Consider the following 16117-nt stretch of genomic DNA (forward strand, 5'->3'; position numbering starts at 1 on the left):
ACCTACATTTTACCAGTGAAGTTCCTTATGGTCCTAAACTAGACGACACCCAACCCTGGATTTTGATGTACAAGTCCTATAATGCAGTCTTCAACACTCTTCCCTAAGTTAGTGCTTAAGTTTCTTTCAGTAAAATTTTCTGCAGCTCTCTGGTTTGGTTTCTGCACATACCCAGATTATCAATTGGCATGGCAAAGCAGGCCTATAGTTGCTTCTGTGCTAATCCTTATGGAAATAATCAGTCATGTGTTTTTTAACAACACAGATCGATGGTTCAGCTAAGCTAATGCATTAGAGTAGTCCGACTTTATTTAATTTCCCCCCATTTCCTGGCACCACTGGTAACATTTTTGTAGGGTTACTTCTGTGCTAGTGTGTCTTTCCTGATCCCCGGGGGCCAGGCGAAGGTGAGGGCAAAGGGAAGGGCAGAATCACGCAGCCGTGGGCAGGGACGAGCACTGAACTGCCCCTTTCCGTGCAGCTAGCTGCAGTTCAGCTTAGATGCCGCGTTAACTATACTTGTGTATTGCGCTGTAGACTTCAGTAACGGCCACAGACCAAATTGAGTGCTGTACCAACACAGTAAAACTAGTCCTTTCATAAAAGAAAATAAGACTAATTTTTTTTCCATTTCTTAGGCAATGTCAGTTCAAACTGACAGAGTATTTTCTGAAAAGTAAGGGTATCCAGACTTCTGAGACCTCCTCAACTCACAGAGGCTTTAAACTTTTAACCCTCCCTCTCTGCAGCAGCACTCCCTATCGCAGCTCTCCCATCTTGCTGCAGCTGCGTTACAGCCCCACAGCACGCACACAGCTCCAGACAGCCCGCACAAGGGGATCTGATTTTGACCTGCGCTCCATCGTGTTCTGTGCATTGCTTTCAGGGTCACTGCAGCATTTTTTTTTTCTTGTATTTAACATGTGATGCATGAAGCATCCTGAAAAGCAGCCTGTAAGCTTCATATGGGATGAACACTAATTGCTCAGTTGCTCACTTTACCCCAGGAAAGTTGAGTTTTTTTCTTCAGTATGAAAGCTTTAGAAAAGTGGTATAGGGACATTTGTGTCCATTTACTCTTCAGAATTTTTATAGAAAATGCTAACCAGAACACAAGCAGGTATTTTTGAATTTTAAGTGATCGTTGCAGTATGAATCAGCATAAAATTTATCTTTCATGGGATTAACACTAGCATGATTAAACCAATTCCAAGAGAATGAGTTGTTTTGTAAATATACGATAAAGCAGGTGAGTTAGATCCAGGATTGTTGTTTGCTTTTATCGTTGTAGCGCTTACAACCATTCTCTTGTAATAATCATCCCACACACATTTGCAACAAGGAGACAATCCTTGACTGAAACAGTTTATAGCTAATGTTAAATTGGAGAAGTGAGAATGAAGTGATTATAGGCCACTGACATAAACAGCTATGGAAACAGAAGTCTATGTTGTTTAGTTTGCCTAAGGAGAGTTGAAGATCTACTCCAAAGTAAAAGCAGATACCATCATTCCAAATATTAAAGATGTGAATTAAACCACTGTTAAGGCACAAATCCACATGGAAAAAAATATCTGCTAAAGATCCAGTTGTGAAATGAAATTAATAGTAGAAGGGGCAGCGATATACAAAGAAGTAGGATAAGAAAAGAAAGGTAATAGCTAGAAAGCAAGAGATCTGCAGGTGTGTGAAGATACTGCCGACTCAGCATCCTGCTCCCCCACACTTAAGGCCGCCAATCCAGAGAGTGAGTCCTAACACAACCTATGACATGATAGAGATCACGCCTGAGGTGAAGATGTTTAAGTATAACGAAAACAGCTGTTTGTGGGAGGGGAGGAAAAATTTCCAACGTGAAGTAACTTACCTTTAATGACTTTCCTGTTAAATAGGTAGATGATGTGACCTACTTCTGCCTACGAAGTTCCCAATCAGTATTTTATGTTCCACATCACATAGCACCAGAGACCAAGTCCAGGGCATCTCCTTACTGTTAGAACCCACAGACAGGCCTTCTCTTTGGACTAAGTGAGAAAGACAGCCTGTTGGCAGAAGCACTGCAGACTGGCATGTTTCCTCTTGATTTTTGGATGAGAGATACTTTTTCTTTGGCATATGTTCATCTCTGGTTCTGTTTGGACTCTGTCCTGTCTCTCTGCCTCAGCAATCTGAAGCCATAAGGTTAGCCTTTCTTTTGACAAGACCTAAATTACGTGGTTGGAAGATTCTGCTACTGCGTGGAGGATGTTATTTCATCATGGGCTTTACTGTTTCACTCAGACCTCAAACTGGTTTTCCACGTTTCTGTTATCACAACACTGTATGATTATGGTTCTTTTCGTTTGCTTTATGCAATCATGTTTTTCATAAAATAGAACCTGTTCTCCATTAAAAGGGAATTACATCAGTTTATTTAAGCAGATGAGTGAGCATCATACAATTTATCCCTAATACTAATCTCTTAAGAGAGATTCATGCTCATACAATCACTAACTTTACTGAACTGCCCATCAGAACAAGAGAAAATCATGATTGAGAAGCTGTAGCTCTAAATCCGGACTCAAAAGAGGTGAGTTAGCTCAATTCTCTGTCGCAGGCTTCCAGTAAGACCTTGAACAAGTCATTTAAGTCACTTGCCTCAGTTCTCTTTCAGAATGGTACCTTACTTTCTCACAGCACTGATAAGGCAAAGCTGTGTCTGTGCAGGCTGACTACCCACTACAGCCACTCTGCATTTTTCTACTATCCTGCATGACAGATTATCAAAGCACAGCAGTCCGGCTTTCAAAATAGAGCCTCTAAAACTGTACGATCCTCATAAAAGACATTTGAACTTATTACACAGTAGCTTCTAAGAGATTTCCAGACATGAGCCTAGGATAAAAGAGCCATTAAAAATACTTGTGTTGTGTAAGTCAAAGACACGCTAGCAATTACACTACAAGCTTGCAAATGTACAGAATAAAAAATTAAACTATTAAAACTTTTAAAAACTTTACTGCTAGATACATGCACAATAGGGAAGAGTTTGGTTACGCGATTGTAGCTTTATAACTTCCCAGCCTCAAATACATAGTTAATGGTAACGCTTCAAAATGTTTTCTTGAACAGACAGACATAATTTGCTATTGTGAAACTCCCTGGCTGCATGAAATCCTACCACTCTTCTCACAAGCCGTGAACGCAACTCAAAGCTCAGCAGGATTTCTTCCAAATCAGGGTTGCCACTCCTTTGCATCAGATTGAGATGCAGAAACCGAGCGATAAAAACTGAACAGCATTTTTCTTCAAGCGCACTGAGTGAGACCTCTCTTTGAAGTGGCAAGGATGTAGGAAGAGGAAACATACTTGTTTCTTCTAGATACATAAGGTTAAATGCTCACTTTGAGAAATCAGTGAAAATCTATCTCTGCCACAGCAAGCAACTGCCCTTTCAGAGTTTCAAGCCACAGAAAATTCTTCGTTTTCAGCAACTTAAGTACTTGGACAAAAGAGTTTGAGGTATTTTCTCAGCAGAAACTTAAATGAAAGAAACATTGAAAAAAACCTTAATATGTGGGGAAAATACACTTTTTATTCCCATAACACAGTGACTTCAGCTCAAAATACCAAACCAAGTCATCTTTGGACAAAGACAGGTTACTCAATGGGTATTTGGGGTTAGAAGAACAAGACCAAAGTAACAGATGTTTAAGAAAGCTAAAATGATTAGATTCAAAGCCCACTGAAAACAGTCAGAACTACCCTTGATTTCAATAGGCTTTCAATTAGGCCTAATTAAGCTTAACCCTTGAAAAGATGGACAAGAACTCATAGCCTTGCAACACAAATGTTAGGATTTCAATTATGTTTTCAGTTCTTAGTGAAGCTGAAAAATTCCCCATGGCTAGGAGCTATCAGTAGGAGAGAAAATGGGACAATTCAGAGAGATGATGTAATATAGAGATATCATAGCCTGAAAAACAGATTTTCTACTTTACACACAATTGACATTACTTAGGGACAAGGATGGACTAAGCAATTTTCTACAAAAAAATGCAAGTGCTCTATTATTTATAGCTTTTAAGAATAAATGAGACTGTTCCAACATTTAAGTATCCTTATCACTAGCCATTTTTTCTAGTATAACCCGAATCTCTCATGCTGCAATTTAAACCAATTACATTTTGTCTAGCTAAACTGAACATGTAAACCAGATACTTCTCTCCTCTTTCAAGTACTCTTGTATCACCCCTCAGTATTCTCTCTGTATACAACAAGCACTACCTTCCTTCAACATTTCCTCGTTTCCTAGATCTCTGATTGTTATCACTGCTCCCTGCTTATCCCTCTCCACCTAGTCCACACCCTTCTTGAAATACCATACCTGAGGACAAAGTAGTCCAATGCAGAGCTTATTATTATAATGGAGCTGCTATAAAATGTGCCTTTTTGCAACAATATAACATTTTTAATTCAAGTTCAGCTTGTGAATCTGCTATAACCTCAAGATTTATGTAAAACTTCTATTTCAACAGTTGCTCCTTATCCTTTATTTGCACTAAGTGTAGCATATTGCACTTGTATTTATTGAATAAATAGCTTTTTCCAGGCCTTTCTTTTCCCAGGCCACTTCCTCATTGGAACTACAGACCCCTTCTCAAACACCTGCAGAACCTTGCACCTTAGTGTCACCTATGAATTACAGATATATTTTTTCTTAAAAGGGAACTAAAAAAAGTGGATCATTTTTGTAAACTGGATGATAAATCTGTTAAGTCCTTTGAATAGCAAGGACAAATTTTATTTTACAGAGTAGTCTCTTTCTTCATAGCAGTATTTCTTTTAGATATGGTTCTGACTACTAGGAAAGAATTCAGAATTATCTTTAGGGGGTGACCATTAAAGGACAAATGTTATTATTCTAATGAAATAAAGATTGCAAAAGTATTTGAATAGGGAAAGAGTCTTCAGAAAAGCAGATTTCAGCAAATGGGGAGATGGTAAGTAAAGTCATTTTCTGAAAGAATTTGAAGAAGCAAGGAGTGCAGGTAGGATTACTGAAAGATTATTTTGTAAACCAAACTATTCCACAGCAAAAGACAGATAGTAGGAGTAGCAAAGACCATTATGGCTGCATTGAGAGCTCTTCAGTAACTTGAAGCAGTGAAGAATGAATCATGCAAAAACTGAAAGCAAGGATGAACGTTAAGAGACCAAGGACATATTGATAAAAGCTAAGATATGAGGGAATGTAATGTGGCATAAATGGTTATATGAAAAAGTTTTAGAAGTAAGAAGTAACAGGAAGACAAAGGGAACAATGAGGACATTATTGAGAAACAAAAGATGCTGAGAAAGTGATAATACTTAGAAGACGGAATACTAAACCACTAGCATGGATTTGTCGAGCACAGAAGATATTCTGCCTGTTTAGCTTCCGCTTTCAACAGAATAAATGGCCTAGTAAATAACAAGGTGCAATAAACTTTGACATTAGCGTAATTTTTAAATGTTGGCCTGCACTGGCATCCTAAAGCATGAGGCTAATGAGTCTTAGCATGAGAAGGGTACACAAGCAGTTGGAAAAACTCACTTTCAAGCAAGTAATTTTCAGTAGCTCCCTGTCATGATGGGAAAACACTGCACAACTCCCAAAGAGATCTTTCCAAATACCAATTTTCATTTATCAAAACTAGTCATGATGAAATAGAAAATACTATTGGTGAAAGGATCAGAATTTAAAATTATTTTAACAAATCAGTAAGATAACTAGCTTCATCTTACTGGGTTTGGACCAAAGAGAAGAACAAAATAATGTGCAATTATGAGAAAATAAAATACAGAATACAGAAAATACAGAACGAGAAACATTTAGCTAGATGGTGGGGACAGAAATAGGCTAGCGTTATAATGGTTTATACAGTGATGTCCTTCCAAAGAGCCATCTCCTTCTAGGATGCAACAATGGGACTGATAACTAATCCTACAAATTCGACTTTGGTGAGTCTTCATGGGAAAATGTGTCCAGTTTAGGAACCACATGTCTAGCAAGAAACTAGAGAGAATTCTGATTTAAAAAAAAAAAAAAAACAACAAACAAAAGAGCAAGAGTTTTTAAAAAGAAGAGTTGTTGAAAAAAGAACAAAAGGTGGTGAGTTTGTTTGGTCTAGAAAGGAAGATGAAGGACACGTGGTAAAACTGTCAGAAAAAGGACGATAATCAATTGTTCTTCATGTTCAAGGGAGAAGAAAAAGAACAACTACTATTGGCAGAAAAGATTAAGGTTGGAGAAGCTTTTCAGCAGGCTGGTGAAACACCAGAAGATACTATCTGAAGAAACTAAGAAAATATCCTTATTGTGAACACTAATAGGCAGTTGAGCTCTCTCTCAAGGATGGTTTAAGTACACTTGATTGAGCCTTAGAGAGGAAATTCATACTGCATGCTCCTTTTGATCTTCTCTAGCCTTAAATGTCTATATTTTACAGGAAAACATACTGCATTAAAAACATGGGCAAGTGGAGGAAGGGAGAGTCATTACAATAGACAAATTACACAATATTCCTTTTCCAATACTAGGAGGAGAGAGCAACAAAATACATAATCTTTATCAACGTCTAATTTAATTTTAGAATTCCGGATTAGGAGCATCTGCTCCCTAAGGTAGCTGTCTTCAGCCAGTATCATTTGCATAATTACAATGCTAGACAAGGACCACATGCAAGCGACTCTACATTGAATAGCAAAATAGACTAGCAGCAACTTCAATCACAACTTAATTTCCCATGGCTCTGAGCAACATCAGATAGTTTTGTGGGCCATGTGTACCATAGGTTGAGGACAGATTTAAACAGGGATCTTCTCTCCCTCTTGCCCCAAATATGGGTTTATCATTGAGTAACGCTCCATTTTACGTTACTGATACGAAAAATTAAATCTGGATTGTTTTACATCATAGCAAACTTAATTTCAATGCTTTCACACTATTTTTCATTCTGAGTCTTTACCAGTTACATAAAGAATTACCCATGTTAGCTATAATAGCCTAATTTAATTGCTTTTTAGATGTGTGACTTGTTTATTTTTAAATATGTAATGTATCTGACATGACTATTAATACATTTCTGGTTATATACTTTATGAAACTGCTACTAAGAAAAAGCAGCTACAACAAAAAATGTGTACTTTTTTTTTAAAAGAAATGCAAAACCAACAGGACTTCAACTCAAACAAAACAAGTTACCCTGTAGATTATAGTATAAGGAAACATAGCTATTCCACTATCTACAGGAGGGCTACCCTGTTGTTCCCTTAATGTAATGAAAACAGTATGAATTAAACAAAAAATGAAACACTGATGAGAAAAGGACAGAGTTCAAAGAAAGTGCACATTTCCCTTGTTCACATGAAGATCTATTGTGCATTCATAGATGGAGCCATGAAAAACAGACTTCACTTACTATTTGATTTGGTTTTATACTAAAACAAGAAGCACTTTCCTACTTTTTGGCAGTAAACACTTCAATGTCTTGGAAATTGCACTGTAACTTACATATTTCAGATGAAGAAGGGAAAAAAACACGTCATAGCAGTTATCAATTATACAGTAAATGGAAAAAATGCTAAAAACAGAGTTCCCATATAAAGAAAGAATATGTTTAGCTAAAATATTCTTGGGGAGTTTAATGTTGCATTATGTATCTTTTATGCATTTTGAGATTTATGGAAATAGTTATCCCTAATTTATTCTAGTATGATCATTTTGCTGTAAATCCTCAAGGGGACACTGCTATTCTACGATAGGTATTTTAGTAAACTTCCAAGTGTAGACAAGTTTATGGAAGTAACTTGCTTCTGGCCCAATAATCTCAGTTTCCCTAACTGTAAGAAGAAAAATATATTCCACTGCATGTATTTTTTTTCTGAACCTGACTAGACACCCAGAGTCATAGCCCGTGTCTTTCACCCTAGGACTGCTACTCAATGGCTTTTGCATAAACTGCTTGACTAGTTTTTAGAGAAGAATGGGACTAGAATGCATCCTTTTTGGCTTTAATCACTAGGAGCAGAAATTATCCTGCTCTGATATGCCATAAAGAATACCTTTTCCTGGATTCAAGCACAACTCATAAATGCAAAGTTACTTAGCCCTACCAAGACCTAGGCACTTCCGCACATGCGCAGAAGCAGAGCTTAAGGTAACACAGAGAGTTAGAAAGGCATTCAGGTAAACAAATTATTGACTTAGTTTCTGGTTTATCTACCTCCATAAACATATATTTAGATCAATGAAAAAATACTTAAAGATCTACTTCAAAATGGCATTTGTTAGGTATTTTCTCAATCTTGAATTGCATTACTTTCTAAGTAAACTTTTCTGTAATTAAAGTTAGTTTTCAGAGGAGAGATCGTTTTTGGTAAACCAGTAGTTCACGTGTCATCCAAGATTTCTATCACAGTGTTTAACTTGGCCAAGTCCAGATTTATCTTTCAGAACTGAATCCAGCCTTTTACTTGGCAAAATGCTTTCAATGCTTTATGACCACCAAGAGGCTTGTAAGAGTTGCCCTTTGGATGGGCATTTCAGCTGTGTTCTGTCCACACAGGGAAGTATTAGCAATGGGCCTACCCTGCTTGTCACAAGCGCCCACTATCAAGAGTTGTTACTGGAGTCAGCTCATCTCTCACACTTGCTCTGCTAGGCCGGACCTAGCAGCTCTCAGTGCTCGCAGAAAAAAACTTGATGACACTGTATCTTAAAAACACTTCCTGATCTTTTTTTTTCCAGTTATCTGCTGAGCCAATCTAAATGCAAATTACGTGCTAGAGAGTACTGAGTGCTGAGGACTTAAATCTTCCAGTGAATGGCAACTGATGTGATACATCCAGGAGCTCTTGGACCTAATCACTTTTGTGTCATATCTTACTGACAGACACAGCGAAGATAAACTAGTCTCTTTTTCCACTGAGTTAAACAGGATGCAGGTTACAATTACTACTTCAAATTTAAAAAAAAAATAGTGAGGTATGAAGATTAGTCAGAAATTAATAAAGATTTTTCCTTTAAAGATCTTACGTACCTGCAAATCATACTACGAAACTACTAGCTGGAGAAAATGATGCCATCTCACTGCTCTGTACTCGTAGATCTGATTCTGCTCCTGAAAACCAAGAAGCATAGCAGTAGCCATCTCCTGATGTCTCTTACCACTACACAGTACAGCTGCAATTGCTATCTATCTAGTTTCCATACAGTGGAGGGACACACAATAAAGAAGACAGCAGAGATGTCTGTCCGCTTTCCCTCTCTTGCTAAACTTTCTGTGGCATCCCTTCTACCATGATCTTCCAAAGTGACTGAGCTTCCTTCAGGTATCTTCCGTTATTCTTGTCTCTTAATGTCTATACTGTCCGCAGTAAACAGAGAAACACACTTTGACCCAAACATTGTGTAAAGGTGTTAGCACAGAGTTGAGCTGAATATACCCTGCCTTATTGCTCATCTAGCACAACGTAATCACCCAGTGCTTATCTGGTGCAAACCTGCAGCCAGCTGACTAAGGACAGGACCAAAATTTGCTTACATCTGCCTATAGCCTGTTTCTTCTTTCATGTTCAAAGTGATACAAGTGACAAGGCTAGTAAGAATGGCATCCACTTATGGAACCAGATTCTGGATGTGAAAGAATAATTTTGGATACCGATATTAAAACTGAGTTTCTTGCTTTTCACCTTGATGATGATTTTTAGAGTCCCTTTGTTTACTTACTCACCTCCAATAAGCTACAGCAAATATAGTATCTAAGTTACTTACAGGATAATACAGACAAGAAGCTATAACAGAATCCCAGCAAAGAATACGTGAATCAAATTTCAGTTGTTACATCTACTGCCTCTCAGATGTTTTGCTTCCAGAGTGAAAACTAAAGCATGGGGGTAGTTCTCCATAGCATACAGACATGGAGAGTGATCCAAAGACTTTTCATGCTGAGTGGTGCTCCCTAAAGCTGTCAAGAAGAAATGTGAGACAAAGCATTGTCTGAAGTTTCACCCTTCTGGAGATGGACACTGTGAATCAAGACTGCAGATACCTAACATCTAGCTTTCCCACTCTGTAGGCAAATGCTTTAGCTACTAAGATACATAAATGAAACTGGCAGTCCTCATTACCTTGCTGTGATTTTTAAGCTGCCACATCTACTCCTTCATACAGAATGCTGAGTAGCCTTCATCTGCTCAGTCACTTGTACTGTATCAATCCCATCTGGAATCTGGGAGCTGCTTGTCTAAGTGTCTGTAACTCACGTGGTTTTAGGCACCTACTTCTTCAGGTATATGCTGTTTTCAGCATAACAGAAGGCAGGACCACAGCCAGTTAGGGAATATTCAGATCCAACAGAGAAGTGCCCAGGAGGCTTAAGCAAACACAGTGTAAGAGTTACTAAACATGATTTTTAATTTCAGCTTTGAACTTTGCTGTTTGAAGCTTCTCCAAACCACCTGGAACTAGCTCAGGTATTAAAAAGACTACAGTTTTTTCAAGAAATATTATTGATCTGTAACTATTGATTACAATCTGAAACATTGATAGGAATGCACATGCGAGTAGACCTTTGTGCACAGAGACCAATATCTCAGGATAACATGATCTGTAGATACTAAATTACATGGTTTGGCTTCTAAACTATGATTTTGGCTAGCTACTCTCCTCCTCTGACAATGTTAACTTGCAGTAAAAAAACCCAAAACAACAAAACAAACAGAACCCATTGGCAGCTATATCATTTAACAATCAGTTAACAACACAGAGATTGTATTCCAGACAGAGAGAGTAGTATCTCTTTCAGTTTATACATACAAGGAATTTTGAAACTTAGACTTACTTCCCTGGTTCATTTTTATTTATTTTCATTTTTTTTTTTAATTTATCACTGATAGCCAATATAAACTTAGCATCTAGAATCTTAATTCAATAAGAGAAACTGAAAACTTTTAGTAGCATTTATCCTAGCAAGTTACTGGGAATCTTGACAATTCCCATGAAGAAACCAATGGGAAAGTTAGATGAAATAGAATCTTTAGAGAAGCTAAAATGAATTCAAATACTCTGTAAATAATTGCTTGAGTGGGGTTTTCTATGCTTAATATTTTCTGTGCTATATAGGTACAGAGCTAATTTTGTACCCTTGAGCAATTCAAGTGGACTTATAAGCAACAGTGTCCTTGCATTCTTTTGCCTATAACCCCACATTCTCTCAAGGGAAAGCAGCAGTTTTCAGAAGACAGAGCAATGCCACACAGCTCTGTAAGTAATTCCCCCATAGTTCTGTATATTGAGGCAGAAGAAATAACAAGGAAGTTGGTGGAGTCTCTATTCTAAAATATTCCCCTCTAGACAAGAGCCACTCACAGTCCTTGCCTGTATTAACTGCTAAATTAACAGCATCTAACAGAGGTAGGTAGAGCCGTAGCGTTGAGGACTGCACATGTAGCCATTTCCTCACTGTACGAGTAGGGGACGTACACTGCAGTAAGCCATACCAAAACACACCTCTCCTTTCCTCTTCCCAGGAACCCTAACCTAGATAATAGGACCGTGATAAGAATATGCCCTAGGCATCCTCTAGAGTCAGAGTAGGGCCATTGATTGGAAATTATAGCTCAGTGTTCACACTGAAGATGAAGGAGAAATCTACAATAATTGATCTGACCTCATTAACATGTAAGGTTTTAGGATAAGCTTAGAATAACAAACATAGAAGTGGATGAAACAGGACAAAGCTCCCCAGGGTTCAGAAAAAAAGAGTATCTCACTTTTCATTCCTCTCTGCACAGCTAGTGATAACATCAGGCCAACTCATTTACTAGAGCCTTCTACTCAAGGGACTGGTGCTTCTACCTACTCAGGTGTCTCAATGAGTTGTCATTCAGTATAGTTCACCCTCTTCTAGCATACCGTTAGTTCTCAAGAAAGATGCTTTTTGGTATGTCTAGGCTTCTCCCCAGTTTCTCCCATCTTTTGAAGTCCTGAAACCTAGTGTTTCTACTAAGGACCTACACTAGAATCTTCGGGGGGGGGGGGGGGGGGGGGCAGGGGGGAAGACAAATACGGTTATTTCCGGCTCATTATAAAGCTTGGACCTTTTACACTTCCCAAATATACCTTCAAATACCTTGTTTTCTTTAGAAAGCAACAAATTACAGGGTTCCATCTAACCCTAACAAAAAACACACACTAAGACTTACCTTTTCATCAAGATTTTTTTGTTAGTTAACCTCTCTGTCAGTGTGCCAAATCTCTCATTTACCACATCCTCCTTCAGATGCAGCCATAAATGCCCAATAAGCTCACAGCTTAACTATAAACCTTTTCTCTGCCAGTGGAAGATAATGTAGGGTTGGGTGTACATCTGATCACATATTGCTTTACAAAACAAAGATCATTCTTAACAAATCTCTTTCCTTAAAAATAAAAGCTTTTTCTGAGAAAAGGGAATGGCAGTATACGTGAACTAGTAGGATTTTTACATGATGTTTGATACACTGTATGCTGGGAAATTCTTAGTTCAGCTAAGAAAGGTATGGATTATTCAGAGAAACATACGGAATGAGTTAAATGGATAATGGTAAGCTACTTGGAAGGAGCATGTCAGGCTGGAGGCAACTAAGTGTTGCTGAGTACACTATTAGTATCGGTCTCATTAATATTTCCATTCATGATCCTGATACCAAAAGCAGCAATGTGGTTATGGAACTTCTGAAGATGAGAACATTATATAGTAAGAAATGAGTCATCCTGATTACAAGAATAATTGCTCTGAACTAAAATGCTAAGTACATGTTTTTGGGAACAACGAATATTTCTGCTCTAACTTCGGAAACTGCTGTTTGAAAACAGAGGAAAAGAAAGATCCAAGTGACTTAGCGAAGCCACAGAAATAATTTCGCCATGAAACAGACAAATACAATCTTCATCAATGGTGTTTAGCACAGTAGTGTAGTTATTAATGTGGCTGAACATGGTCTTGGGTATAATTTCAGTAAACCATGATCAAGTAAGATGAAATCAAAGAGATCTAGATAAGAACTATGAGAATGAGGAAGAAAGTTAATACTTTATGACAGAAAGGTTTGATTTATTTAGCTGTTGTATGGAAGGCTTAGAGATGACATTATTGCATTCTAGAACCACATCAAAGAATAAATATGGTAGAAGACAAAGAATCTTTTCAGCTACAGATGATGCTGAAGGAAGAACAAGTGCCTAAATGACTCTGTAAATACATGTAGGCTGAAAATTAAGTTTTTAATAATCAGAAAAATTCTGTTTGGAACATCCTTCCAGTAGTTCAACTGGATTTTAAATGAGGTTTATTAGTTTACAAGTGAGATTACATGCTACTACCTGAAAAGGCAAGGAAATAAACTTGTTAACCCAACAGTTGTTCCAGTCTTATTCTTCCTATTTGTCTCGGGCAACGTGTTGATGAGCAGAGTTTTGCGATCACTGTGAATTAAAAGAGTCTTCAATGGGTGTACTAATATCAACATTGACAGCTAGGTCGAATTGTCCTGTGGGCAGGAAGTCTCAGCCTTGTAACAGAGAATTATTATTTTTTTCACTTCAACAAATTCTGCAGGCCATATGATTAGAAATTGCAGCCTCTTTTCTGCATTTCTGATACGGACTGAACTCTATCGTGAATACGAAGAAGCGAGTTTTGACGAACAGATAGTAAGTGTGAAGATCACAAATTGCGTCAAGGAACTACAACATGCAGAAGCTTTGAGCCTTCCCCCACTTTCACGTTAAACTGTGTAAATATGGAGACTGTGAATGATTTGGTAGGAGCGTGTGCCTGGCTAACAGAGAAACATCACTGTCTTCTTGAAAGCTATTTTTGGCAAGTGGTGGCTGTGCTGAAGTACAATTATTTTTATGGCCAGTCTTGACGGTTGTTTCCAATGGAGTTATTGCTGACTTGAAGGTGTGTTTACAGACAGGTCTTTTCAAACCCAGTACATACATTTGTACACATACTTGCATACTGACACGGTATGTCTGGAAAAACCGCTCCAGATAAACACACAAGAATCATCCAAAGTGCTTCTGTTTACGGAGTAAGCCCACTCACTTACTTGGAAAAACACAACTTTGCTGTAGCAACCAGGCTTGCAGTTTCCTGACGCTCCTCTTGAAGATGGATTTGGCTCAGCTGTAACCCCTCATAGCAAGCAAGTGCCATGGCAGAACATGGACGTTCCTACCTTTTGTATTTCCCTGGTCTCTGCCTCTCTCTCCTCTCGCTAACCACCTCTCTCGGAGCACTGCCCTGCCACAGGCCCACACAGGCACACCAGGCAGGCCGACCAGGGCCGTGCTGGGGCGTCCGGGAAGATCCCTGGCAGAGCAGGCACGCTCTGGCTGGCTGCCTCAGGCCCAAGCACCCGCTGCTCCTCCAGCTGTAGCAGGAGACACCTGCCTGGCAGCTGTCTGCCCCCAGCAAAGGTGGGCTCCTCTCCTCCACATCAGCCTCTGGCATAAACCGGCCTCCTCCAAGCGCACGGTTTTAAAAACCCCTAAGCCTCCCTGCCCCTGAGGCGGATCCTCCTTGCCCTCCCCTGCCTTCCTCCGGCCCTCCCAGAAGCACAGGTGAAGGAGGAGGCCAGCGCAGGAGGCCTCACAGGGCCGCGCGGGCCCTCCGCGCCCCTTCGCCTCCCGCCGAGCCGGGCCAGGCCGAAGCGAGGCCGCAGCGGGCCCGTCCACGCGGCCGCTGGAGGGCAGAGCGCGGAGGGGGCGGCGGCGAGCGAGGGGCGGGCACTGCCGGGGCCGCATCCCCGGCGTGTGAGCATGCCGCGCCGGGAGGAGGGCTTCCTCGGCCGGGCCCGGGGAGGTTCAGACTGAAGTTAGGGCCGGGGAGGGAGGAAGAGGGAGCGCTGCCGGAAGCGGCGGAGCGGCGGCGGCGGCGCTGGAAGCCCGCGGGGTGCCGCGGGCAGCATGTAGCTGGGTGACAGCCGCCGGAGCGCGCCGCCTCCGCCGCCAACGGCCGTCTGCCTCGCCGCCGGCGCGGCGGGCGCTGCGGGGGCCGGTGCAGCGGGTCGGGAGCCCCTCCGGGGAGGCGGAGGGGGCGGCAGTCGCGCCTCGCCTCTCCTCTTCCCCGCTTTCCCCTCAGCGCCGTCTCTCGGCGCGGCCCTCCCTCAGCCGCCCGCCCCTTCGCCGCCGGCCGGGGGGCTGCGGCCGCCGCTGCCATGGGGCTGCCCACGCTGGAGTTCAGCGACTCCTACTTGGACAGCCCGGATTTCAGGGAGCGCCTGAAGTGCCACGAGATCGAGCTGGAGCGGACGAACAAGTTCATCAAGGAGCTGATTAAGGACGGCAGCCTCCTCATCGGGGCCCTGCGAAGTGAGTCGGGCGGGGAGCCGGGGGCGGCGGGCAGGAGAAGGGGCTTCTTTTGTTTGAATGGGCGCCGGGAGCGGGCTCCCCTGCCGGCAGCCGCCGAAAAGCGCCTGGTAAACTTTCTCCCCCGCTCGCTCCCCGCCGCTGCGCCGCGCCTCGCCTCGCCTCGCCTGCGGCGGGGCTGGGTGGGTTTCCCGGGGGAGCGGGGGCGGCGCGGGGCCCTGCCCCGGCCCGCGGGCCCAGCCGCGCCCTCCCCGGCGGCTCGGCGGGCAGCGCGGGGGCGGCGCGGCTGCCGGGGGCGCGGGCCGGCCCAGGGGGTCCCGCCTGGGGACGGGGCGGAGAGCCCGGCTTCGGGGCCGAGCGTCGCGGTGTAGGTGGCTGTCCAGAGCGGAGCGGGCGCGTAGCGCTGCCGGCGGGTCTCGTTCTGGGACGTCGGCTGCTAATTAGGTGTCTGTAGATGATGGAGATGTCCGTAATAAATGGGCAAAGCAAGACGCTGAGGTGAATTTATATGAAGAGAGCTTATATTTTCCTCTCCCCCTGTCCTTATAGAGTAGTTTAACTTTTATGCGTTTTGGAAGATTATGAAAGCCCAGGTAAGCATGAGCAGTTCCGTGCGTTGGGCACTGACAGCTTCCCGGCGCCTGAAAATGGCCCTCGCGCTTTGAAGAGCATAAAGTGAAAACTAGGAATTGCCATGAGCATTACTAGACTCGGCTTGCCCCTCAACTCCTTGCC

The 16117-nt window shown here is 41.7% G+C and overlaps 1 protein-coding gene across 1 annotated transcript in view; it reads left to right on the forward strand.

Moving 5' to 3' along the window:
• Positions 1-15231: 15231 nt before the first annotated feature.
• ARHGAP42 (Rho GTPase activating protein 42) overlaps positions 15232-16117 on the forward strand; it is a gene marked incomplete at both ends in the record, with an annotated part of 165834 nt that continues 164948 nt past the window's right edge. Inside the window, one exon of the mRNA XM_082304913.1 lies at positions 15232-15385. Coding sequence (XP_082161039.1) covers positions 15232-15385 — 154 coding nt within the window. The remainder of the gene's footprint in view (positions 15386-16117) is intronic.

This window comes from Platalea leucorodia, assembly GCF_965183815.1.
Source record: "Platalea leucorodia genome assembly, chromosome: 2".
NCBI classification, from domain to species: Eukaryota; Metazoa; Chordata; class Aves; order Pelecaniformes; family Threskiornithidae; genus Platalea; species Platalea leucorodia.